The 24,632-nt window shown below is 29.4% G+C and overlaps 4 protein-coding genes across 7 annotated transcripts; 1 reads left to right on the top strand and 3 right to left on the bottom strand.

Moving 5' to 3' along the window:
• The first annotated feature begins 648 nt into the window (after nt 1–648).
• LOC124922603 (transcription factor bHLH128-like) lies at nt 649–8,895 on the top strand. 2 transcript variants are annotated; one of them, XM_047463323.1, is made up of 6 exons: nt 649–1,077; nt 7,667–7,965; nt 8,048–8,206; nt 8,278–8,343; nt 8,411–8,479; nt 8,543–8,895. In XM_047463323.1, the coding sequence occupies exons 1-6, from the start codon at nt 732–734 to the stop codon at nt 8,603–8,605; spliced, it is 1,002 nt and encodes a 333-aa protein (XP_047319279.1). In that variant the 5' UTR covers nt 649–731; the 3' UTR covers nt 8,606–8,895. The 2 variants fall into 2 exon arrangements, with proteins under 2 accessions (XP_047319279.1, XP_047319280.1); XM_047463324.1 differs by having other exon boundaries at nt 7,676–7,965.
• Nucleotides 8,896–8,963: 68 nt separating this feature from the next.
• Nucleotides 8,964–11,500, bottom strand: LOC124922604 (trafficking protein particle complex subunit 3-like). Of its 3 annotated transcripts, none has more exons than XM_047463326.1 (6): nt 11,353–11,500; nt 10,631–10,747; nt 10,337–10,434; nt 10,063–10,162; nt 9,560–9,742; nt 8,964–9,290 (listed from the first exon to the last, which is right to left on the bottom strand). In XM_047463326.1, exons 2-6 carry the CDS (start codon nt 10,688–10,690, stop codon nt 9,168–9,170), a joined length of 564 nt encoding a protein of 187 aa, XP_047319282.1. In that variant the 5' UTR covers nt 10,691–10,747; nt 11,353–11,500; the 3' UTR covers nt 8,964–9,167. The 3 variants fall into 3 exon arrangements, with proteins under 3 accessions (XP_047319282.1, XP_047319281.1, XP_047319283.1); XM_047463325.1 differs by having other exon boundaries at nt 10,631–10,750; nt 11,353–11,499; XM_047463327.1 differs by having other exon boundaries at nt 10,631–10,720; nt 11,353–11,497.
• A 4,940-nt stretch (nt 11,501–16,440) lies between these two features.
• LOC124919221 lies at nt 16,441–16,910 on the bottom strand. The gene is made up of 2 exons (XM_047459419.1): nt 16,679–16,910; nt 16,441–16,604 (listed from the first exon to the last, which is right to left on the bottom strand). The coding sequence occupies exons 1-2, from the start codon at nt 16,908–16,910 to the stop codon at nt 16,441–16,443; spliced, it is 396 nt and encodes a 131-aa protein (XP_047315375.1).
• A 4,393-nt stretch (nt 16,911–21,303) lies between these two features.
• Nucleotides 21,304–22,856, bottom strand: LOC124921218 (protein C2-DOMAIN ABA-RELATED 4-like). The gene is made up of 3 exons (XM_047461846.1): nt 22,615–22,856; nt 21,918–22,013; nt 21,304–21,808 (listed from the first exon to the last, which is right to left on the bottom strand). Exons 1-3 carry the CDS (start codon nt 22,723–22,725, stop codon nt 21,518–21,520), a joined length of 498 nt encoding a protein of 165 aa, XP_047317802.1. The 5' UTR covers nt 22,726–22,856; the 3' UTR covers nt 21,304–21,517.
• Between the last annotated feature and the right edge of the window lie 1,776 nt (nt 22,857–24,632).

The following is a 24,632-nucleotide window of genomic DNA, read 5'->3' on the forward strand; positions in this document are numbered from 1 at the left end:
ATAATTAATTTACATCCAGACAACCAACCTTCTTACAAACATCAAAACAAACATTTTTTTTTCAACTCAACTGATGATCCTGATTACTCAATTTAATTTCATCTATATATCTCTCCAAAGAATTGTACAATAAATGAATTATTAGATATATATTAGAATGGATGGTAAATAATTTACAAACTAGTCAAATATGAATTATTATATATATATATAATTAAATATTTAAAAAATAATTATCAAATAGACACAATATTTTCAAAAATCAATTCTGTCCTTAAATTAAATATAGGGTCATAATCAATATAGTATTCAATCAACTTGATCAACTATAATAACTACTAGTGTAAATGGTTGTAATGTAATTAATTGTATGGATAATTATTTATATTATGGTGGCATGTTTATGTAATGGTGTATCATTTATTATTATTATTATTATTATTATTATAAATGTTTTCATGGTTAAGTTTAAGCCATGTAGTTTAGTTAATAAACAAATATATAATATTTTGATTTAATTACCAACTCTTTAAAATTATTTTAATTATTTTTTTAATGAAAGTGACAATTTCTTTAATGAAGAATCAAACACTCCCATCTTTATTCTTTTCTATAAATCAACTTTGCCTCCCCAAAAAGCCCACTTGCTCTTTTCTTCCCTCTTTCCTCCATAAGTTAGTCTTCTTCTTCTTTTTCTCCAATTCTCAAATCCTTAATAATTTTCACTCAAGATGTATCAATCTTCATCATCTTCTTCATCTTCTCAAAGTTCAATGCGCCCTACCGGTCTAATCCGCTACGATTCCGCTCCTAGTTCATTCCTCTCCAACGCAGTCGATTCCGTCATCGGCCATCCGCCTGGATCTCAACCTCATCCTAAATTAAGAGTCGGAATCGGCGACGGAAACGCACAGACGATGCCGCCGTACTTCCTTTCAAACTCCGGCTTCAATTTGAGGACCGACGCCGCCGGAGGACCGCCGTCCTTGATTCGGCATAGTAGTTCTCCGGCGGGATTTCTGAATCAACTTGCAGCTTCAGTTTCAACTGCTCCTTCATGTTCAACGGCGAACAACGGTATGCCGTTCGATTCATCCCTAACTCTGCAATTTCTGTTATTTTATTTTAGATTTTGAAATTTAAAATATTAAATAAAAAGTAATACATGTCACTATTTATTATATTAATTTAATATAAAATAAGAAGAATTATTAATTTAACATAAAATGTACCAATTATTGGTAGGGTTTATTTATTAATTATTGGTTATGAACTATTAATTACTCAACTTGATCATTAATTAATGTTAATTGTATTAACTCAACTTGATCATTAATTATTATTTTTAATGTTAACTCAACTTGATTATTTATTCTAAATATATATATATATATATATATTTTATTAACTAAAATGTCAATTAGAACATTGGAATTTTAATTTAGTATATAAATTAAGTTACCACATTGTTTGTATTTAATTATTATTTTATTCATCAACTTCAAAAAAATGTTTAGAAATTTGGGTCTTGTTTGATTTTGGTGTTATTTTTTATAACACATAGTTTCAAGATATATATAATTAGTTTATTTTAATCAATGCTTATATAAATTAAAGTGTCCCAAATTGAAACTTCAAATAAAACAATATGTAACTAAATAAAATTGAAAATGAAAAAGAACTATTATTTAATTCTTAATAACTAATGCTTAAGTGTTAAAATGGGTAAAAAATCATGATTTAATTATCACTTAAAATGACACAAATGAAAACAAAAATTGTTAATTTACCAACTGGGATTTAGTTTAAATATTTTATTGAATATAACAATGACATTTGTTAATAATAAAATAGAGAAAGTATATTCGTAACCAACATCACATTTTTATGCCATGTATATATAAATAAACTAAATATCAATTTAAAGTTTGTTATTATTAAAAAAAATTATAATTAATATTAAAACTCAACAATTAAAAAAATAGTTACAAAATAAAGTTTTTTCAAACAATAATAGCATTATAATTATGAGTTGGTTTTAGACCTATAAAGATATTTGTTGCTTTAACTGAAATGTAAGTTGTGATTAAAAAGTGACTTTTAAAATGTATAAAGTGAAATAAATAAAAAAAACTGTTATGAACTATACCATTTATTTAAATAAGATGTACTGTACAATTTATTAAATAAAATATCTGGTTAAACTTTTAATTAATTATGTGAGTTATTTAGAACTCATTTGATGTTGAGTTTTTTTTATAAAAATTTTAAACATTTATATTTTATTTTCATTTATTTAATTACTCAATTAAAATACTAAAATATTATTATTTTTATAAAATTTAAATTTTAAATACAAAAAATATTATAATAATTTAATCAATAAAAAGTTTAAATAACTTATTTTTTCCAAACTTTTTTTTATTAAAAATCCTAATTAACTTATAGTACTAAACTAATTTATAAAAATTAAATCATTAAAGTAAATAAAAAAAATCCAATTGTTGAAGGTCAACTTAGTTTGATGTTTAACTTGTCACTTTCTCACTTGGATGCCTTGGATTAGAGGTAAACATTATCCAACTTTTCTTTCATCTTCTTCCTTTATTAATTACACATGAAGTTCATTTTGGTTTTCATATCAAAAAATAATTATTATAACCCACTAACTCACTAAAATAGTTCAAATAACATAGAGGAAGTTCTTAAAAAACAAATATAATGGTTGCAAGCTACTTAAAAATAAAAATAAAAATAAAAGTTAATGTTTAAAGACAATTTTTAGTAATGGGTTTGTTCTAAGTAGTGGGATATCATATGGGATGGGGGTGGTCCAGGAGGTGTTGGTACTGGCAAAAATGTCAAGTGGCAAGTGGGAATTATATATTAATAAATTAAATGTTTCAAACATAATAATAATAATAAAAACATGTATTTATATAAGTTCTTTAAAATTAAGATGCATTGCATTTTCCCCCTTTTCCAGTTAGCCCTCCACTTTCACTATGGTGGGGCCCACCTTCAACGTATCTTCTCCTTCTCTACAATTTAATTAATCCATTTCCCACTTCTCCAATCCCGTGACTCCCACGTGCTCACTTCTTCTTATGAAAAATATACCAAAATTTAAATGGATATATATTTAGTTTACTATGCTTGTAAATATGATCCATTCAAATGTTTAAATTGAATCAATCATGCCAAACATAATTTATAAAAATTAAATCAATTGTAACTAAAATTTAAAATATATACATAATTTAGTGATAACTTACTTTACTTTTTTATTTTTACAATTTTTATGTATAATTATATTATTTAACAATAATTTTTGACGATCAAATTAATTGGATCAATCTTCTAATTGAATTATTTTTTAACGGTTTGTTATGCATTTCGGTAAAAAAAATTATAAATCTATTAAAACCCAAGATATATCAAGAAATCAATATGTAAGGAGATGAAGAAATAACAAAGAAGTGATAACCCTCAAAAATAGGTTTCGGTATTTATTCAAATCATAAGATGATGATGAAATATTGTTTAAGTCCTTAAACTTTTCAAATTAGTGAGTTTATACTATAATAAAAATATCTATATACATTAATTTCACACCCACTTCAAGATGAAGATTTCCAAGATTAATCTTGGACAACCAATGTTGAAATTTAATATGTTTCAAAGCTTTATGAAGAAAATAGTAATTTGAGATTTGGAAGGAATGTGTTTAAGAATGATAAATCCTTGTTTGAATTTGTCCTAAACCAAATGACAATCAATTTTTAAGTGTCTGGTTCTTTTATAAAATACATGATATTCAGAAATATGTATTGCAAATTTATTATCACACCATAAAGTAATAAAAAGAACAACATTTTGATTCAAGTCCTTGAGAATGTAGGAAATTCAGAGAAGCTCAGAAACAATTGATCATAAACTTTTATATTCAATCAACACTAGATCAAGACAATATCATTTTTTTTCAAGACACATTCACGGATGAAGTGAAATAGAGTGTGGATGTGTTTTCTGAATCCATGAAACACCGGGTTTTTCATTAATGCTCTTGCGGACTTGTTGTCGACATAGAGGGTTACCGACCTCGGCTCGCATCCGAGCACCACGCTCAACAAGTTTCTCAACCAAAGTCCTTTGCATGACGCTACCGTAGTTGCCATAAACTTCGCCTCACATGAAGATAACACAACAGTTCGTTGCTTCTGAGATTGCCATGTGATCAGATTCTCGTTGAGATAAAACACCATCCCTCTAGTATTTTTTATGTCGTCTATGTCACCTTCTAGGTCATTGTTAGTAAAACCAATGAGTTCTTCAACTTCTCGTCATTTCTTAACTGAATCCCATAGCTCGTCGTTCCCTTCACATAACGAACAATGTATTTTACTGCCTGTTGGTGTAGAGTGGTAGGTTGCTCCATGTATCGACTCATTATGGAAACTACATAAGAGATATCGACTCGAATGTGCGTCAAGTACCTGAGACACCCGATGATACACTTATACTCCTTCAGATCCACTAAGTTTCATTCTACATCCTTTTCAAGTTACACATTTGCTTTCATCCTTTTCGGGTTGCAATCCTCTATTGTGAACTGTTTCAACACCTTCTTTGTATAAGCCGCATGCTTCACCTCGATGCTATCTTTCTTCTGATCCACCTCGATACCAAGGTAGTACGAGAGTAGCCCGAGATCACTCATCTCAAACTCCTTCATCATCTGCTTTTTAAACTCCTCAACGCCCTTTATACTTGATCCTGTCACGATCAAGTCATCAACATATACGCCAACAATGAGCACTTCTTCTCCATGGTTTCTCGTGCACACATTTTGCTCTTGAGAACATTTCACGAAGTCGAGACTCATCATTCTCTTGTTGAGGCAAGTGTTCCACGCCCTTGGTGCTTGACATAGTCCGTAGAGAGCTTTGTATAACTTGTACACCTTGTGCTCTTCATTTTTTATGGTGAAGCCTTTAGGCTGAGCGACGTAGACTTTTTATTTGATGTCACCATTAAGAAATGCTGATTTGACATTCAAGTGGTGGATCTCCCATCCACGGTGAGTTGCAATGGCAAGAATTAGCCTAACTGTGTCAAGTGCAAAGGTCTCTCAAAGTCAATGTCTTGCTTCTGCACATAGTCTGTCACTACCAATCTCGATTTGTGTTTGAGGATGTCGCCTTCTCTGTCTCTTTTCAACTTGAGACCCACTTTAACTCGATGGTCTTGTGACCGGGTGGTAATTCGGTGAGCTCCCATGCCTTGTTTTTCCTGATTGAGTCTAGCTCTTTCTTTATGCCCTCATACCATAGTTGTTCGGTTGTCACCTTGTAATATGTTGTTGGTTCGTCGGTGGTGAGCAACAATAATTCATAACGATCCATCTCTACTAGTGGTGCCTCTACATAGACATCTCGTAGGATTTTTGAACTCTGGATAACTTTGTACGAGCTTTTTGTTGTCGTTACACCACTCCCACTTTTTCTCCTCCTCGAACACGACATCTCTACTCATACGAATTTTCCCGCAAGCTAGATCAAGAAACATGTGCGCCTTGCTTCTGTCTTCGAATTTCACATTTCTGGTGATTTTCTTGTCGAGCTCATTGAGCTTCTCTCAATGACCCGTTATATGGTTGATTTCTCCATTGTCAAGGTACCACACATCAGTGTGATTATACTCATCGCCATTTGCGATGAGTTTCTCCATGACTTTCTCTTCATTGAGCAACAACACCACATCTAGTTTTTCCTTGGACGAATCTTGCATGAACTCTTCAAGGTTTGTCTCATCGTCTTCGGGCAAAATATTCATCACTTCCTCTACAAATATTAATGATGGCTCCTCGTCATAGAAGCTAGTGAAGTTTGCCTCATCGTCGTGCCTTTTGTTGGGACACTCGGACGCGTAGTGTCCGTACTTTTGACAAGCGTAACATTTCACTATGCTCTTGTCTTTGCGGGGCTTGGTGTTTTCTTGTCTAGGTGAGCTTTATGCACTACCTCGCCTTAAACCTTACCCTTTTACACGCCCTCGGTTATCTCCACCATTGTCGTTACGACTTGACGATCTAGAAGAATACTTGGCTTCTTCATTTTTCTTTATTCGTGACATACATTCATCATGCATGAGCAATAGGTGTTCCTCCTCTTGGTCTCCATATCCGTGAAGTCTCTCCTCGTGGACTTTGAGATGACCGACGATCTCATCGACGATTATATTCTTGAGGTCACCAAATTGCTCGATCGCAGTAACGATATGCATTTATGTTTGTGGTACGACTCTAAGGAACTTTTGACGATGAAGATATCATCAACCTTCTCTCCTAACAAGCGGATACCACTCACGATGGATGTCAATTTCATGGCGAAATCATCCACTAATTCTCCGTTCTTCATGCGAATCTCCTTGAAGTGTGTCTTCAAGGTTTGCACTTTTGCCTCATTGACTATTTCCACTCCAACATGCATAGTTTTAACGTCTCCCACGCTATCTTGGCAAAATCCTTCTCGGTCACTATGAGAAGGACGTCATCGGGTAGTGTTTGATAAATGGCGCGAGAGCCATTCCATCATTCCGTTCATCGACCTCGTCGAACATCACGACTTTCCACACTCCTTGTGCTTGTAAGTTTACCTGCATCTTCAACGCCCACACCGAGTAGATACTCTTTGTGAGTAACAGATAGGAGAGTGTCACGTTCCCTTCTCTTTCGATCTTTATTACCGCCGCATCTCTAGTTGATTTTGATGACATGTTCTTCAGATAGGCTCTGATACCAAATGTTGGTTCTGATTATCAAATCTTCTAAAAACAATTACGAAGAAAGGAAACGTTGAAAAAATTGGAAAGGACAATAATATTTGTTAAAGAGAAAAACTTTTAATAGTCTTAAGTGTTGTATATCAACTTTTACAAACAACCTTTTACAAAAGTAGATTAGCTTAGAAATTCTAAATTACTTATAAAAGTCCAAACCAATTAATAATTAAATAAGCTCTAATTGCATAAAAGACAATAAAGATCAACAACTTTTAATTACTTACAATCAATGCTTAGACTCACAAAATTGAGTTTTAAGATGATGACGACTCACAAAATTGAGTTTTAAGATGATGATGAAATATTGTTTAAGTCCTTAGACTTTCTCAATTGTTTAAATTGATCTTTTTATACTATGATAAAAATATCTATCTACTTTAATTTCATAATATCTTTTTGAGAGATTTTCGAGCTCGTTACGTTAGATTTTATATCATGCTTGTTTGTTGATTGTTTGTTGATGAACATTTTTTATTTATGTTTTTATTTTTGCTTTCAAATGGTTAATTTTGTTGTGTTTTAAGTGTGTTTAGTAACAATATGAATACTCGTATTTTTGTATTGTTTTTATTAATCGATGATCATTTATATTATATTATATAACTTTTTAAAAATAAAAATATTATTATAATATTAATTTTGTAACTTAGAGTTATTTCTTTATTTTTAATTTAAAACACTTTATAATAACTTTTTAGAGTCTAATTTTCTCTCTCAATTTGTTGATTTCATATAATTGTATTACAACTCAAGTTATACAAAAACGGTACTTTGGCTGTGTTTGTGTTTGATTTTGTTGATGATTTGAAACTACATGAATTAGGGTTTCCAGTAACAAGAGGAATGAACAGTTTCAATTCGAGTAACGAACGAGGAGGAGGAATAACGAGACTAAACTCTCAACTGAGCTTCACAAGACAAGATGCACTTTCTCTCATATCCGAGGAAGAGGAACACCGAAACAACAACGATAGAAAATCTAATTATAGCACATCCACTTTTGGAGCTGCAGCAGGAGGCTCCTCCAACTGGGATGTTGATTCCAATACTAATATTGCATTTTCTTCTCCAAATAAACGATCAAAGACCATTAATGCCAGCCTCGACTCCATGGAAACACAAGTAATATATGATCATGATCATGCATTACATATAATTAATTCTCACATCACTTAATTGATCATTTTTGGCATAATGCATGCAGCTTCAGTTTGGCCTTACTCATGATGATCATCATCAGGGAGCTCTGGAAATGAATTCAATGGAGATGAAGTTATTACACAATATCCCTCAAGATTCAGTTCCTTGCAAACTTCGTGCCAAACGAGGTTTCGCCACTCATCCTAGGAGTATCGCGGAAAGAGTGAGTAGTACTACTGCTGTCTGTCAAACAAACAACAATCAACTCTTAATTTGTTTAATAAAATTGTGCAGGAAAGGAGAACTCGAATTAGTGGGAAACTGAAGAAACTTCAAGAACTTGTTCCTAACATGGATAAGGTATGTTTTGTTTAATATTCAATTAACAAAAAGACTAGTTTTCAAATAATCCTATATATGGTGTCAGCAAACAAGCTACGCAGACATGTTGGACTTGGCAGTGCAACAAATCAAAGGCCTTCAAACCCAAGTTCAGGTATGTTACATGTATATATATCATCAACCAAACTAGAGTTTGATTACGGTTATGTTGTTTCAGAAACTCGAAAATGATATGGAGAATTGCACTTGTGGATGCAAGCCAACCGCGGGCACATCATGATCATGGTGCATGGATTATTGGAAGGATCGATATTCCTAAACAAACAAAAGTTGTCATCTCCAAATAGATGAGATCGATCTTAATAATATTGCACACATATATATAGAGGAGACTAATTAAGAACCGCATGTAAATGGTAACTTTCCCATTTCACTATTCTTCTCGTTAATTTATTAATTATGACCCTTTTAATGGCGTTTTTTCCCTTTTCGCCCAATGTGTTCAGAATAATTATAAGTTTATTCTCTTTAATCAATTAAACTAAATGAGCACAATTTTTACATGTTTAATATCCTTTAGTAATGCTATTTTTTTTCTTGTTGATTGTGAATTGTGATAGTGTAAATGAGACTATAAATTGAAGGGTTGACAAACTTTTTTCCAAGTCATTTATAACATTGCCAAGTTCAGAGCTGGAAAGTGACAACAATTGAAAGGTATAGGATCTCAGAATTAATCATACCCCCAATGTAATAAAAATGAAGCTTGTTGACCCGAAAAATAAAATAAAATGGTAAATAGTCTTCAAGTAACTCAAACTTTGCAGAGAATACCGAAAAATTTATTCGTCATCTTTGTATGGGTACTCCTCTGGTACCTGCTTCAAAAATTTAAGCTGGAGTTCAAACACGTCATCTCCTCTTAGCATATCACGCAGCCACGTGACTTCAGTCTTCATTGACACCTAAACATGTGAAGAAATTGAGTAGTTAAGACAGCATAGAAACAACTCATGATGACATTCAAGCTCATAGAAGTTACAACTATTGAAAACATTCAAAGATCCCAACAAAGAATTTCTTTACTTCCCTAGCTAGATGTAGGTATCAATATATAAAAAAAAATCATAATGTTTTTGGATAAAAGGCATTCAATGAAGAAAAGAAATAAGAAACTAATGAATCATCAATCATGTAAGTATATTTTTTGGTTTTGGCACTAGTGCTTGCTTACCATCTCTAGAGCTCCTCTAATAATGCCGCTTAAGATGTTGCAATAATGGAGACCTTGGCAAGAATCAGGAAGTTCAACAAAATTCACCAAAGGGTTATCTTCCAAAACAAGGCTACAACATGTGCCATCAACATCCCAGTTTGTAACTGATGCAGTAATTCCTAAGAACATTTTAAACCCAACCTGGCGGTAATAACAACAAACCATTGTTAGCCCACAAAAATCACTTTAAGCCAAAGATTACACAAACAAAACATCAGTTTCTTTCTACACATACTTAGGAACCAACCATAAAGCTTGTCTAATATTTGGTTTAACTAAGAAGGCCTTGTTACATCTTCGGTTATTTGAAATAAATTTGATACTAAAATCCACATAATTTAACTCAACCAAGGCCCGTTAATACTTTAAACTGAATTAGGAAATGTATGAATCCAGCATTAAAGCAAGAAGCATTGAGATTTTTATTTCATTAAAGGGGAGAAAAAAAGTAGTTCATAGACCTTGGCAATCATTTCAGCTGTTTCCTTGAAATCAACACATCTGGATACATTTGATTTTGCTAGAAACTCATCAATGAGACGAATCCCAATATTATAGCCCCTACAATGGAAGTAGATTTAACATACAATCACCATAAACCAACCAATTGTATGAACATATACTTATGAAAATGCCGAGTAAAGCTGTAAATTTATCCAGTACATAATTATTTACCAAGAACAACATCTTTACACACATTCAGTCAAAGAGCAAGAGAAAGAAATAAGGATTTACATCTGATCCAACTGTTTGTTAACCTCTTCAACCTCCTCTAGATCAGTAAGTAACTGCCGCACAATTGCTCCATATGTAAGAGTGAAGAGCTCGGCATTCTGCAAAGTTGATAAAGTGTAAGCAACAATCCAACTCAACACCATAAATGAAGGAATGCAGATAACATTTCAAGCCAGAGGTCCAACTTCAATACAAAAGATGCTAAAAAACTAACGAAATCCAATTTAACAGCAAATTATCTCAAGTTGATTGAATCAATTTTCACAACAACTAAAAAATAATCTCAAATCTTACCACACGCTCAACACTGGAAAAAATGGCATCTCCAGATCTAGGTGCAGCAGGGGGAGGCATTGAAGAGTCTTCACAGAGTTTCTACAAGACCTGCGTACTTCCTAAGAGAATTCCAAACTGCTAAAATAGGGGTGAGCAATGAGCAATGATCAATTAGAGTCATTTTCTAGTAGAATTAAGCATATCTCCCTACTCTGGTGATCATATCATGTTTTGAAGATGAACTCATAGGAGTTCTTATTGTGGCTGTCATTTTGGTTGGCTTAAAACTAAGAGTCCTCAAATCTAATTCGAAAACCAAACGCACATGGGACTTAGTTCTAAAATTCTATTCTTTTGTCCGAAATGTTAATGGGTTGTGCTTCAATTAGCAAAACTGTGAGATCAATGAATAAAAAAGAAACCAAACAGAAGTTATCCTTGGAAAATTTATGTTTTCTTAATTGGTTTAAATTAATTAAGATAATTCTCTCAATACAGCACCATTTGAACTTTTAAGGCATTGTTTTTGGGAGAGGTTGATTCTCCCTAAAGAAACTTGAAAAATAAAAGCTGTTTTTTCATGTGGGTATCATCAATTCATTTCTGTCATGGGAAAAGGTACAAGAGTTGCATCTTGAATGAGCAGGTATGATGAGTTAGATACTGATCTAAGCTTCAGTTTTATTCCTATTATCACGAAAACTCGATCAATTTCTCATAATGGGGATAAAACAACAAACCTGGGGTTATTACTTCTTCTAGAAATTTGCTCGGATCGGCCGTAAAACACAGAGCCTTCCTCCAGAAACCGGCGGGAACAATCGATTTCGTCGGAGATCGTTTCTCTTCCTGATGAATGAGATTCAGAATCAGTCGATCGATCGACGAGAAGGGTGGATCAATCAGTATTCAGTACTAGCCTTATTTTTTTTTTTCATTGTAAGTTGCTATTTTCGTTTAGACCCTTAAATTGGTAAATATATTCATATAAACCCTTACAATTTTATTTATGCTAAAATGGTCTCTATTTAATGGAAAGATTGTCAAGGCCTTCAAATTTGTTTTAAACATGTTAAATTGAGCCTTAAGTCTAATATTTATTTATTTTCAAGACTTTATTATCATTTCTTCTATCAAATGTGTATAAAAAAGTAATTCATAATTCACCTTACATTTGAATGGATTGGTTGACTTAAATATAAGTTCAAATTGATCGGTTAATTAAGATATATATTATAAAAATAGGAATAAATTATAATATTTAATTTATTAAAATATAAAAATAATATTTTAATTATTTTTATATACAAACTTATAATAAACAGGACAAGAAATGGACATGAACAAATTAAAAATTTAGAGATAAAATGAGCTTGAAAAACATTTATGTTTGAACTTAGAAAAAAAAAAAAATATATATATATATATATTTATTTAAAGAATGTCAATTTTATTTATTAAGTTGGAGGGAGATGTCAAATTTATTTATAAAGTTGTAAAATTCTATTTATATATATTAACTTGTCAAAATTATTTAACATGAGGATAGTCAAACAACGTTAAATTTGTATACACGAGTTATATCTAGGTATTTATTTTATATTTATACTTTTAATCTATTTTTTTCATTTCAAACATACACAAGTTCTTTCTATTTTTAATCTAACTTCTCGCTTCATTATCACCCGTCACCCATTAATAAACTCCCATTGGAGCTCAGGCTCTCGAGCATCATCGGGTAGAGCTCATTGCTCGTTCGCGATTCAATATCGTTCTTGTTAGCTTCAGTATTCTCAATGCCACTTGTAGCGACTGATTTGAATTTTCGGCACATCTTTTCAAATGAATCGATGAATCAATGAATCGATCAATGATAAAAAAAAATGAAACTCAATTAAAAGCTTTGAAGCCTAGATTCGAGGATCACGCTATAAAAGATCCATATTTAAGCTTTATAATTTTTTCTTAGTTAACTCTAGATTTCTTGCCTATTTATTATAAAAAAAATTATAATTCTGTTTAAATATTAATATTTTAAAAACCATAAACAATCCAACATCAAATAAGGTAGAATTTACCTAAAATTGATGGTAGAATTCACAAGTGCAGTTAAAGATATAAAATGTAAGGAATTATTGATTGGAAAGTTTCTATTCCTTTCATAACTCGAGAATTATTGATTGGAAAGTTTCTATTCCTTTCGTAACTCGATATCAGCTGCAAGAAGTAATAAACATCTCCCGTGGAACATCGAAGGAAGCATTCAATCTCCATCTTTGTCTTGGTAAGTTGTCGCCTTAACAAGTTCTGAATAACTCTTAGGGTATGTTTGGATAAGTGAAATTGGAATTGGCATTGAAATTCTAATTTCAATTCCATGAGAATTGACATTGAATTACAATTCAATTCTTATGTTTGGGAAAATTATAAAATAGTAATTCATCCCAATTCCTATGTTTAGAAAAAATATAGAATTATAATTCAATCTGAATATAAATTAATCATCTTCACTTCAATATATTCTCTTGATTTTTACTACGTTGATTTTAATTACAGTCGAACACATTTTTGGCACGTTTAACACGTTTTTCACATATTTAACACGTTCAACACGTTTTTTACACGTTTAACACATTTTTCACATTTTTGGCACGTTTAAACACATTTTTGACATGTTTAACACGTTTTCACACTTAAAACACATGTTTAATATGTTTTTCACGTTTTAGGCACGTTTAACACATTTTTGAGATTTTTAATACGTTTAACATATTTTTCACACGTTTAACATATTTTTCACACGTTTAACATATTTTTCACACGTTTTGACAAGTTTAACACATTTTTGGCATATTTAACACGTTTTTGACATTTTTAACATGTTTAACACATTTTCACACGTTTAACATGTTTTCATGTTTTTTGCACGTTTAACACGTTTTTGGCATGTTTAACACGTTTTCACACATTTTACACATTTTTGACACGTTTAACAAGTTTTTGGCACGTTTAACACGTTTTGACAAGTTTAACACATTTATGACACATCTACTATATTTTTAACACATTAAACACATTTGGGCACATTTAACATGTTTTTCACATTTTTGGCATGTTTAACCCGTTTTGGCACATTTGATACATTTTTGGCACGTTTAACACATTTGATAAGTTTTAACACGTTTTTAACACGTTTAACACATTTTGGCACATTTAACACGTTTTGGCACGTTTAACATGTTTTGACATGTTTAACGACACATTTAACACGTCTTGGCACTTTTGACACATTTTGGCACGTTTAATACGTTTTTGACATATTTAACGCGTTATACCCCGTTTAACATACTTGTGAAACATTTAAAAATTTTGGTCCGTTTAATTTGTTTTTTGTTCTGTCTAATATGTTTTTGACATTATTATACGTTTTTTGATCCGTTTAACATAATTTTGATTTTTTGATATTAATTTAATATTCTAATTACTAAATTAGTTGAGGAAATAATATGTGACAATAATATTAATTATTTAAATAATATTTAAATCATTCATACTAAATAAAGTCTTGAATATGGTAAACCATGTTAATTTTCAAAAATAAATTAATTCATTAAACGAATCGAAAATATTAAATGTTGCACAAGTGTGTTAAACGTGTCAAAAAGTGAAAACGTATTAAATGTGTTAAACATGTAAAAAAAAACTTATTAGATATGTCAAAAACGTGAAAATGTTAAACGTGTCAAATATGTGAAAAATGTGTTAAACATGCCAAAAATGTGTCAAAATATGAAAAACATACGAAACATGCTAAAAACGTGTTAAAGGTGTCAAAACGTGAAAAATGTGCCAAAATGTGTCAAAATTGTGAAAGTTAAACATGTTAAACGTGTCAAAACATGAAAAACATACGAAACATGCTAAAAACGTGTTAAAAGTGTCAAAACGTGAAAAATGTGCCAAAACGTGTCAAAATTGTGAAAGTTAAACATGTTAAACGTGTCAAAAACTTGTTGAACGTGTCAAAAACGTGTTAAACGTGTCAAACACGTGTTTAACGTGTCAAACATGTAAAAAAATATTAAACATGTTAAACGTGACATAAAAGTGTTTAATGTGTGAAAAACATGTTAAACATGTCAAAAACGTGAAAAACGTGTTAAATGTGTCAAAAACGTGTTAAACGTGCCAAAAATGTGAAAACGTGCCAAAACGTGAAAAACGTGTTAAATGTGAAAAACATGTTAAACGTGTCAAAAATATACTAAAACGTGTCAAATACATGAAAAATGTGTTAAACATGTCAAAAACATGAAAAACATGTTAAACGTGTCAAAAACGTGAAAAACATGTTAAACGTGTCAAAAACATACCAAAAACGTGTGAAAAACATGTTAAACGTGCCATAACAGGTTAAACATGTCAAAAACGTGTTGAACGTGCATTAATGTGTTAAGCATGTTAAAACGTATTAAACGTGTCAAAAACGTGTGAAATGAATTAAAACGAGTTACATACTTATTAAAACTAAAAACGTATTAAGCGAGTCAAAACATGTTAAATGAATAAAATATTTGTTAAATGAGTTAAAAACTTGTTGAATAAATAAAAAAATTGGAATTACAATTCTGACCTAAAATGATTGGAATTAAGAACTATAAAATTGTCTATATTGAATTCCATTGTAATTTTAATTTTAATTCTAATTCTTAATATTAAAGTGTCTACCAAAAATAGGAATTGGAATTGGACCCTCCAATTCCAATACCAATTCCAGGGTTACCAAACACACTATAGAATTTCAATTCGATCTTCTTCAAATAAGGAGCTCCGTCTAATGATTGCGGCGAAGGTCGCGATGGAACATTTATTGTCGGGTAAGGAGGAATGGTTGTGGCAACTGCAGGTGAAGAGAGGGATGAAGAAGACGGAGGGTTAAGTCGAGACGGTGAAAAAGAGAAGATACATTTTATTTATTTATTTTATGTAATAAATGAAAAAGAAAGTCTGATTGAAATGAAATAATAGGTTAAAAAAATTATGTAAAAAATAAATACGTGAATATGACATTAGATAAAAATTTAACTCCGTTTGAACGTTTCGTTATGTTAAATAATTTTGACACTTTTTGATAAGTTTATATACATAAATAAATTTAACACTTTCCTCCCACCTTATAAATAAAATTGACATTTTTCTCCAATTTTTTTAGATAAAATAAATGGATAAAAATAATTTTATTATTTTTTTAATAATTAGATAAATAATTAAATAGTTAATTATATTTTTTTAAAATTAGAAAGTAATGTCAAATTTTTACCGTAAAAAAATAATATATATATATATAATATAATATAATATAATATAATATAATATAATGATAATATAAAATAAATTAATTAATATATTTGATTGTTTTTGTCTAAAGAACTAATATTATTTAAAAATAAATAAACAAACAGTAATCAAATTTCTTTTGAAGTCGGTTTGGAGATGACATTGTTTGCCCATTAAAATAATGGGTTTAGTCTCTATTTAAAAAATTACTTGACATCTTGTGAATAATTCATGCTCAAACACCATAATTTACCAAGATGGATGTATTTAACAATATCACTCTCACCAAATACACCCAATTTTCTTACATAAAATGTCAACTTAATATATTCATTAATCATTATACAATCATACTCATTATTGTACAAAGCACAATAATGTTTAGGCCTGGACTCATTGAGTCATTGTTAATCTTGATCTTGATCTTTATTTATTTATATAATATGTTCTTAAAATATCCAAATCGAATCGCCATCGACTTAGACCCTAGACTAGATGGTTGGTATGATTTTGAATGTATTGTTAAGCCATGCCCTCCAACCATTATTGGACCTTGTCACCGACTTGATCTGATCAGATTGACGGTTTACCTTCTTTGACATGACAAAATTCCTCACTCCATTTTTATTCCCAATCTTTTCATGGGTATTCAAAGCTGCATGCATATATACACAATACACAATTTAATTGAAATTCGTAAAAAAAAACAATTACTATCTAGATTAGTACCAATATCGTTAAATTCTCCGTTAAGAGGAAACAAATGGAAGTCGTTGACATGACAAGAGCCAAGAAGAGGGAGGCGGTTTTGTCGATCATAGAGTTTGAGGACTTTCTCGATAACTCCGGCGACTCGATCATCTTCATTGACCACAAACTTAATCGACCCCGAGCTTCCTATAACATTTACAGTTATCAAAAACCGGCTAGATGCCTTCTTATAATCTACTTCTTTCTTCATAATGAATTAATGTGGGAGAGAATTTGTTTTCACATATGATATGGTAGTGGGTGGTATATATTATAGTTAATAATGATCAATATAAATAAATACATGTAAACATGAATAATATTAATGATTAGATGTAAAGAGAATATATGAAAACAAATTATAGTGCATTGGATCGATCTCAACCATTGGTTGATGCAAATATTCTACCCAAATGAGGAAATGAATATCAAACCAATGGTCATGCAATAGAGAGAGTAGAGTGTGTTTCTTGGGAAGTTATATATAATTGATAGTTTTATATTCCCTAGCTACTTAATTGGTGTAGGTTATTTGAAGATGGATGTAATTAATTAATTAATTAATTAATTTGGATGATGTATGAATGGATAAATGAATATTGAATGATGAGGGCATAATCTTGGGTGGTCAATAATGAGTTTCTTAGTAAAATTAGAACAATCTTTTCATCCCTATATATCATGGAACCAGATAATGACTAAAGTTAGTTACAATTATCAAGTTTATGGGAATTAATCCGCCTCAGGGGAACACAGCAATCGGTAGCAGAAGATCTGAATTGATACACTTGATATCCGTAACAAATTGTTAAATTTATCAACTTCAGTCTCTTTTAAGTGAATAATTAATTGTTTATTTTAATTGTTGGATTTGGATGAAGTTTTATTTGAAAATGTTTAATTTTCCGAACTACATTTAGATTTAAAATTAAAAATTTTAAAATTATTCATTTTTTAACTATTTTATTAGAATATTGATTTATAAAATATATCTTAATTATATATATATTAACAAATTTAGTAATATTTTTCTATTCATTTCAACTTCAATATAATTTTAAGTGATTTCAAACAAATTAGAAAAAATTTCGTACCATATATACACACGAATAAGAATAAAAACAAAATAAATTTAAAAAATTGTAATAATATCTATTCAATGTTTAAAATTCTTAATAAATCACGAATAATATATTAAAATAAAAAATATAACGCTCTCATTTCACATTTTATTCACTTCGATAAAACAACTTATTTTCTCACATATTTCATCACATATTTTTTCCGAATGAATCTCTCATCTCGTGACTTTACACTTTCATTTTGTCAGTCAAATATTTGATTCATATTTTTTAATAATTAGCATTGTGAGCTCACACTTTGGTCAATCAAATATTTTATTCATATTTGTTTAACCACTTTCAAATGATACTGGTCTATTATTCATCGGCAAACCAAATCTCAATGAAACTTGGTTAAAGGTTGTACTTGTTTTGTTATGTTGCAAGTTCGAAACATACAAATAACAATTTTAATTTTTTTTAACCATTTTAAGTTTATGGACGGGTCAACCCACAATCCGACTCAAGTATCCATTTACTCTCACATAAATATCCAAATTAACCACAACTCTCGACCCGGCAATTCGGACACTTTAAAAATTAAACATCATTATATATATATATATATATATATATATATATATATATATTAGTTAGTTAAAAATTTGAACTTTTATTGTTAAAATTTTTGCGTTGAGAAATCTTGATTGATTGTGGAGAGAGCGTATAGTGCACCTCTAAATATATAAAAAGATTGACAACGTATGAATGTTGATGACAATTTTATAACGATGCTTTGTTCATTGTTTGATTTTATGGTTTAATCAACTAAAAATAAAAGAAGATGTCTTATTATTTGTAAGAGTTAAATGTGTCATTTTCTTTAATTAAATTATTGATTAATTTGTTAATTTAGAAGAATAGATGAAACATGTTGAATGTTGAAATGGGTGAGAAGGTAAAACTTAAATGTTTTAATTTGTTTTTAAATGTTTTAATTTGTTCTTAAATGATATGTATGAACTTAAAGCTTAACGATAACTTATATAGTTGTATATGTTACCATTTATGACAAATTTTGTCATAATTTAGTAGATGTATTTCATAATTTTATACTATTCTTTTATCCTTTATTTGTATTCTTTATTTGTATTGAAAGAATTTAGAGAACAAATTTTATACTATTTCTTTATATTATTTAACAAATTTAGAGAATTCCTTATTGGGCAATGGATTTGATTTAAATGCATTAAGAACAAAATGTGGCTTACACATTCTTTTAAACATGTATGTCTATTCTTACCATTGTATCTTTGGGTTAGATTTGATTAAGTCCATATTTATGGATAGTATACACTTAATATATGGTTTAACTGAACATAAAAGAAAAACATATAGTTGATAGATCTTGCACATAAGGTTGGGCCGAAAGGTCCATGCGCCCAAGGTTGGGCCGAATTATGCTCACGCGTATATTGATAATGAAAACCCTAATTTTGTATATAAATATGTGTTTTATTATGTTAAGGACAATCACTCATGTCTTTGGTTGTATGCCTATAAGGTGCTGCCTCCTCTAGTACTCATTTGAATAAGTTCGAACCACAAGTTATCATTGTCCTGCTAGAGGTTTTACATGTATATAGTTAGATGTATCATGGTTTTGATGCTAGGTCTAAGATGGGACAAGTTCATGAGTTGTTTGAATACATTGTCGCTTCTTAAAAATCTACCGAAACTTAAGAGTGTATATTCAGGACTAGATCAAAGGATAGAAGGTATACAATGGTGTGTGTTCTTTTATTAACGTTTTAACATCAATTATGAAAAATGAAAGTTCTATGATTTTGAATTTTTGATTTTTCAATATTTTTCAGGGCACTCCATATTCTTAGCTTGGAGATCTACTTCAAGGATTCAAACTTTCCCCAAATCCAAACCTGGACCAGCTGAAATGGAGTTGCAACAAATCAGTTTAAACCAGTTTAAACCGTTTAACAACACTATTTCCAATGATTAAAAGAAAAACACAACTAACTCCAATGATTCAGAGGACATAGATGATTCAAACAAAAAATTTTATGACAACCTAAGCCTGATGAGTTTTTAAGTTATACTAGTATTGAAAATGCACGTGTATTAATCTTGAATATCTTTGTCTATATATACATTATATGATTATGTTTTTTATAAAATTAATAATTAAAGAGATTATTTTTTATTTTATTTTTTATCTTTATTTATCTTTTTAATATATATTTAAATATATATATATAATTAAAATAATAGTATAAATAAATAAAAAATATTAATAAGAGTATATAATATATATATATATATATATATATATTAGTTAAAAGATATAATTTAGTTTATCTTTTAAAAAAAACTCATTTATTATATTTATATAAATTAATTAAGAAATAGAATTAATGTAAATTAAATAAGAAATAGAATTAATGTAAATTATGGGAGATAGAAACTTTGATTCATTGTGGAGAGATATAGTGCACATCCAAATTATTTTGTTAATATATATAGATTATAGGGGATTATGTTTTTTTTTATAAAATTAATGACTAAAGAAAGAGATTATTTTTTATTTTTTTTCATCTTTATTTATATTTTCAAAATATATATAATTAAAATAATAGAGTAAATAAAAAAAATATATTAATAAGAGATAAAATTAATAATTAAAAATATTATTTTATATTTTTTTTTCTCATTTTTATTTATCTTTTCAATATATATTTAAATATATATAAAATTAAAATAATAGAGTAAATAAAAAATTATATTAATAAGAGATAAAATATATATATATATTATAGTTAGAAGATATAATTTATTTTATTTTTAAAAAAAAATTATTATATTTATAAAAATTAATTAAGAAAAAGAATTAATATAAATTATGAGAGATAGAAACTTTGATTAAATTGTGGAGAAGGGGGAGAGAGAATAATGCACCTCCAAATTATTTTATTAAGCTTTACTCTCTCTATATATATGGTAATTAATTAATGGGATGACGAATATTGAATGGTGAGGGCATAATCTTGGGTGGTCTACATATCTTGCGTATAGAAAACCCATTCCATTTGTAGATGATTATGTTCATCCCAATTCACAGATCAATAATGACTACCGTCCATGAACTCACAAAACCAATGTATATAAGAACTCATCATAAAACCGATGTATATAAGTAAAATGACAATTATACCGGGACGATATTTGTGTCTCGGGTCTCGGTTCTACCCCAATTTTATTCCGATTATCCCCGAAAATTAATAAACATAACTAAATGTACAACATTACCATTATATTTATTTATTCTTCACAACAATATAATATTAAAATATTTGTTAATATAATTTTATGAAAGTTTTTTATTTAATTTTTTAAATATAGTTAAAGATGAATTTCTTAAAAACGGAGATAATAAACCCACTCCCCGTCCCAATTCGCCACATTGTCCCAATATACCATTCATGATTGAAACCATACAAAGATATAGGGGGGCAAGCTTATTCATTAATTGAAATAAGATACAAAAATGTATATAATTTGAGAACACCCATAAAATAAATCAAGGCCAATAAGATTTCCCTTGTCCCATAAGATATTTCACTTTCAAAACATACCCTTAATATTTAGACACTTCATTGTCAAAACAGAACAGAACAAAATTCAGAGTAATGAAGTGCAAAGTTAACTTTAAAGCAGCAGCATATTTTTACAATAAAACACACTACAATCCTCTGGAACCGGGGATATCGATCCACTCCAGTTGTAGTTCAACCTCCCCACGCTCAACATTGCGAAGTCTAAGGATCATGTTTTGTACAACCTTTTCATTTTCCCAAACAACACGGCTCTCTTCTGCAAGACAGTTGTCCCTAGCTGGTTTAACTGTTGTGATAATGGTTCCACTTGGGAGTTTGTTCAAATGCATTTTCACAGCTTCTATAAATGGCTTTACATCAAATTCTGCATCACCCATCTTATCATCTAGGCTAAACAAGTCCTTATCATACACAAACTGCATTTTCAATTCATCCAATTTTTCATCAGCTATAACCTTTATTTGATTATTCTTCATGGTGCAAATACAGTTCATTGTGTAGTAGGAAGAAGGAAGGAAGGCTTACAATCTTTACAGGCAAATTGGGGTCTGCAACCGAAAGTGTCAGATCTTCATTCCACTGGGGGTTTATGTTCTTCTTCACTACACGAGTCTTAAGTTTCTGCACCAAAATGTCAACTAATTACTAAACATGAATATAGAATATAACCCAAATGGAACAAGTTGCCCATAAATGTATCTGAAAATGGAAGCTTTTTGAATCCATACATGGAACCCAAACCACCTAAGATTTAACAATGGCCCAATTTGGAACATATGCTATTTGTGATCTTAACCGGACACAATATATGTTATAAGTCATGACTCATTCATTGATCAAAACTAAGCCACAAATTCAACCCAGAAAAGGTTACTCTAACAAGAATCAAATGAAATCAATAAAAGTTGATTCTGAGAATCTCTTCAGATTACCAAAATAACTCATGTAATTTCACAAGTTATTTCTTGAATATTGAAATTATAACTTCCTTAAAACATGTCAAGATGAACAATTTTGATATAAAGTAGCATATTAGATCAATAAATCAGCTTCTCCGCTGAATCTGCATTTGAAATGAACATAACATACTGTTGTATATAGCGTTCGAAATAAGCTATCGCAAACATAAGCATGAATAGATGAATAGATGAATCGAAGAATCAAAACAACTCAATGAAGAATCTCGCATAAACATAAACATAGGGAGAGAGAAAGAGAATACCTGTTTACCCATGCGGACAATAACGTAAGGATCGCTACTATTGACATCTCGGACGGCGAGGTTGATTCCTCTTTGAACATGAACCCTGAGCAGACCGAATAAGCTATCCATTTCTCTACAGAAGCTCCTGTTTGGTTCAGATCTTCGTTTGGATTTGTAAAGGCGACTCCTTGATCAAAATGCAGAGTAGAAATGGAGGAAAAACCTTGATCAAGTAATTTGACCAGTTGAGAGAGAGAGAGAGAGAGGGAGCTTGAATTGAATTTATGAGAATACTACATGGGAACTTGTATGTGAATAGAAATATAATTATCATATGGACTCTCAAACATTTATCACTTATTTACATTCACCCCTGTATTTTAAAACCTCTTAAATTGAGAACTTTTAACTTTTTTTGTTTGTTAAAAATTAACGTAAACGCGTAAAATTATAGACCATTTTAATTTAAGACATTATTAGTAAAAAATTTAATACACAATTTTAAAAAAGATTTTCTTTTTATAAATATAGAATTGAGCATATTTTCTTTAGATAATTGTTGAGAATTTTAGATTCATGTGTTCAACATGACCCACTTACGTAATTCGATTATCATTCAAATTATATTTTAGTGGATAATCTGTATGGAGAGAAAGTCGAATTTTCACTAGTCGTAGTCGTTCGATGCGTTCATAATGATATTATTATGATGATTTTTAAAATTCATTCCGGAAAGTCGGGGAGTTAATCGTTATTCTCAAGAATTTACAAGCTCGATAATCTATTTAATAACGTTTTTTATTTTTTAGTTTTAGCCTTTTGTTTTCTATTTTTCATTTTGTTTTCTTTTCCTGTTATGTTTTTAACGTTCTGTTTAAACTATTTTTATCATTTTTATATATATGAATTTTTTTTTAAAAAAAAATAAAAGATTGAGCATATTTTAAAATTGATATTTTGTCATACATTTTCATTATCCAATTTTTTTAGTTTATTTTCCAAGATGAATAGTTGAATTTCTATTATTTTATTATTTTAATTAACGGGCAGCTAGATTAGGTAAAGATGAGTTAGTCTTTTTGAATGAAGTTTTATTAGTGGTTATTTCCATTGTCTCACTATTGTTATTTTGATATTTTATAATTTATTATATTTTTTCAGTGAAATTGTTGAATTGAGATTTTTATTTGGGTCAATTAAGATTTCAGACACTTTTTTAAAATTTTATAATTTATGATTTATTATCGTTAAAATTATAAAAATAACGGAGGTTTTGTTTTAACGTATTAAATGTTAACTTATTATTTACGTGATATTTATAAATAAATAAAATATTAATCTCATTCATTTAATTACTGAATTTAATCGAATAGAGGGTTTTAACTACTGAATTTCAGAGAATTGATAATCAAAATTCTCAATTCGCTGAATTTCGGTAGTTAAATTAGTGACAATATTTATTTATTTATTTATAAATGTCACGTAAATAATAAATTAACAACGTTCAGTTAAGACAAAAATTCAACTTTTTAAATTTAAATTTAAATTGTGATGTATGAAAAAATTGTACAAACTCCCGATTCACCCCATTAGAGCTCTACCTTAATAATTAAGTCTTATATTTTTTTTTTTCAATTTTTTTTTGGTATGTGTCGTCTACTTTTCCTTTTATGTTAAATAAATAAGCTGAATGTTCTTATAAATAAATTAAAAGGTTAAAGTGATTAAAATTAAAATTTGTAAGATTTATTTTGTATAATTTATAAATATTCTAAGGTATAAAATATTATTTAAATTTCAACCCAAGGCGACAAGAAAGAGTTGGTATCAACTAATCAAATCATCCCCGTTGATGATAATCTGTTTGATTTGATGTGTCACAATAATAATATTTAATTAATAAGCTGAATAATTATTATATTATATAATTATTTTTTGGACGGTGCGTGGCAAAATAAAATTGTTTAAAAATATCTATAAAATATTGTTCAAATTTCTTACAATATAACGGTTAAGCTAGCAATATTTTCTTTTAA

Source organism: Impatiens glandulifera, chromosome 1 (assembly GCF_907164915.1).
Source record: "Impatiens glandulifera chromosome 1, dImpGla2.1, whole genome shotgun sequence".
Classification (NCBI taxonomy): domain Eukaryota; kingdom Viridiplantae; phylum Streptophyta; class Magnoliopsida; order Ericales; family Balsaminaceae; genus Impatiens; species Impatiens glandulifera.

Excerpts from the sequence above, each read along its gene's own strand:
- LOC124922603 (XM_047463323.1), top strand. The coding sequence starts at position 732 with ATGTATCAATCTTCATCATCTTCTTCATCTTCTCAAAGTTCAATGCGC. Across the intron at positions 1,078-7,666 it reads ATGTTCAACGGCGAACAACG|GGTTTCCAGTAACAAGAGGA; the intron begins GTATGCCGTTCG and ends TACATGAATTAG. Across the intron at positions 7,966-8,047 it reads TCGACTCCATGGAAACACAA|CTTCAGTTTGGCCTTACTCA; the intron begins GTAATATATGAT and ends TAATGCATGCAG.
- LOC124922604 (XM_047463326.1), bottom strand. The coding sequence starts at position 10,690 with ATGCCTCCCCCTGCTGCACCTAGATCTGGAGATGCCATTTTTTCCAGT. Across the intron at positions 10,163-10,336 it reads AACAAACAGTTGGATCAGAT|GGGCTATAATATTGGGATTC; the intron begins GTAAATCCTTAT and ends CTTCCATTGTAG. Across the intron at positions 9,291-9,559 it reads TTAGAGGAGCTCTAGAGATG|GTGTCAATGAAGACTGAAGT; the intron begins GTAAGCAAGCAC and ends TCACATGTTTAG.
- LOC124919221 (XM_047459419.1), bottom strand. The coding sequence starts at position 16,910 with ATGAAGAAAGAAGTAGATTATAAGAAGGCATCTAGCCGGTTTTTGATA. Across the intron at positions 16,605-16,678 it reads CGGAGAATTTAACGATATTG|CTTTGAATACCCATGAAAAG; the intron begins GTACTAATCTAG and ends ATATGCATGCAG.
- LOC124921218 (XM_047461846.1), bottom strand. The coding sequence starts at position 22,725 with ATGGATAGCTTATTCGGTCTGCTCAGGGTTCATGTTCAAAGAGGAATC. Across the intron at positions 22,014-22,614 it reads TTGTCCGCATGGGTAAACAG|AAACTTAAGACTCGTGTAGT; the intron begins GTATTCTCTTTC and ends ATTTTGGTGCAG. Across the intron at positions 21,809-21,917 it reads CCAATTTGCCTGTAAAGATT|TTTGTGTATGATAAGGACTT; the intron begins GTAAGCCTTCCT and ends TTGAAAATGCAG.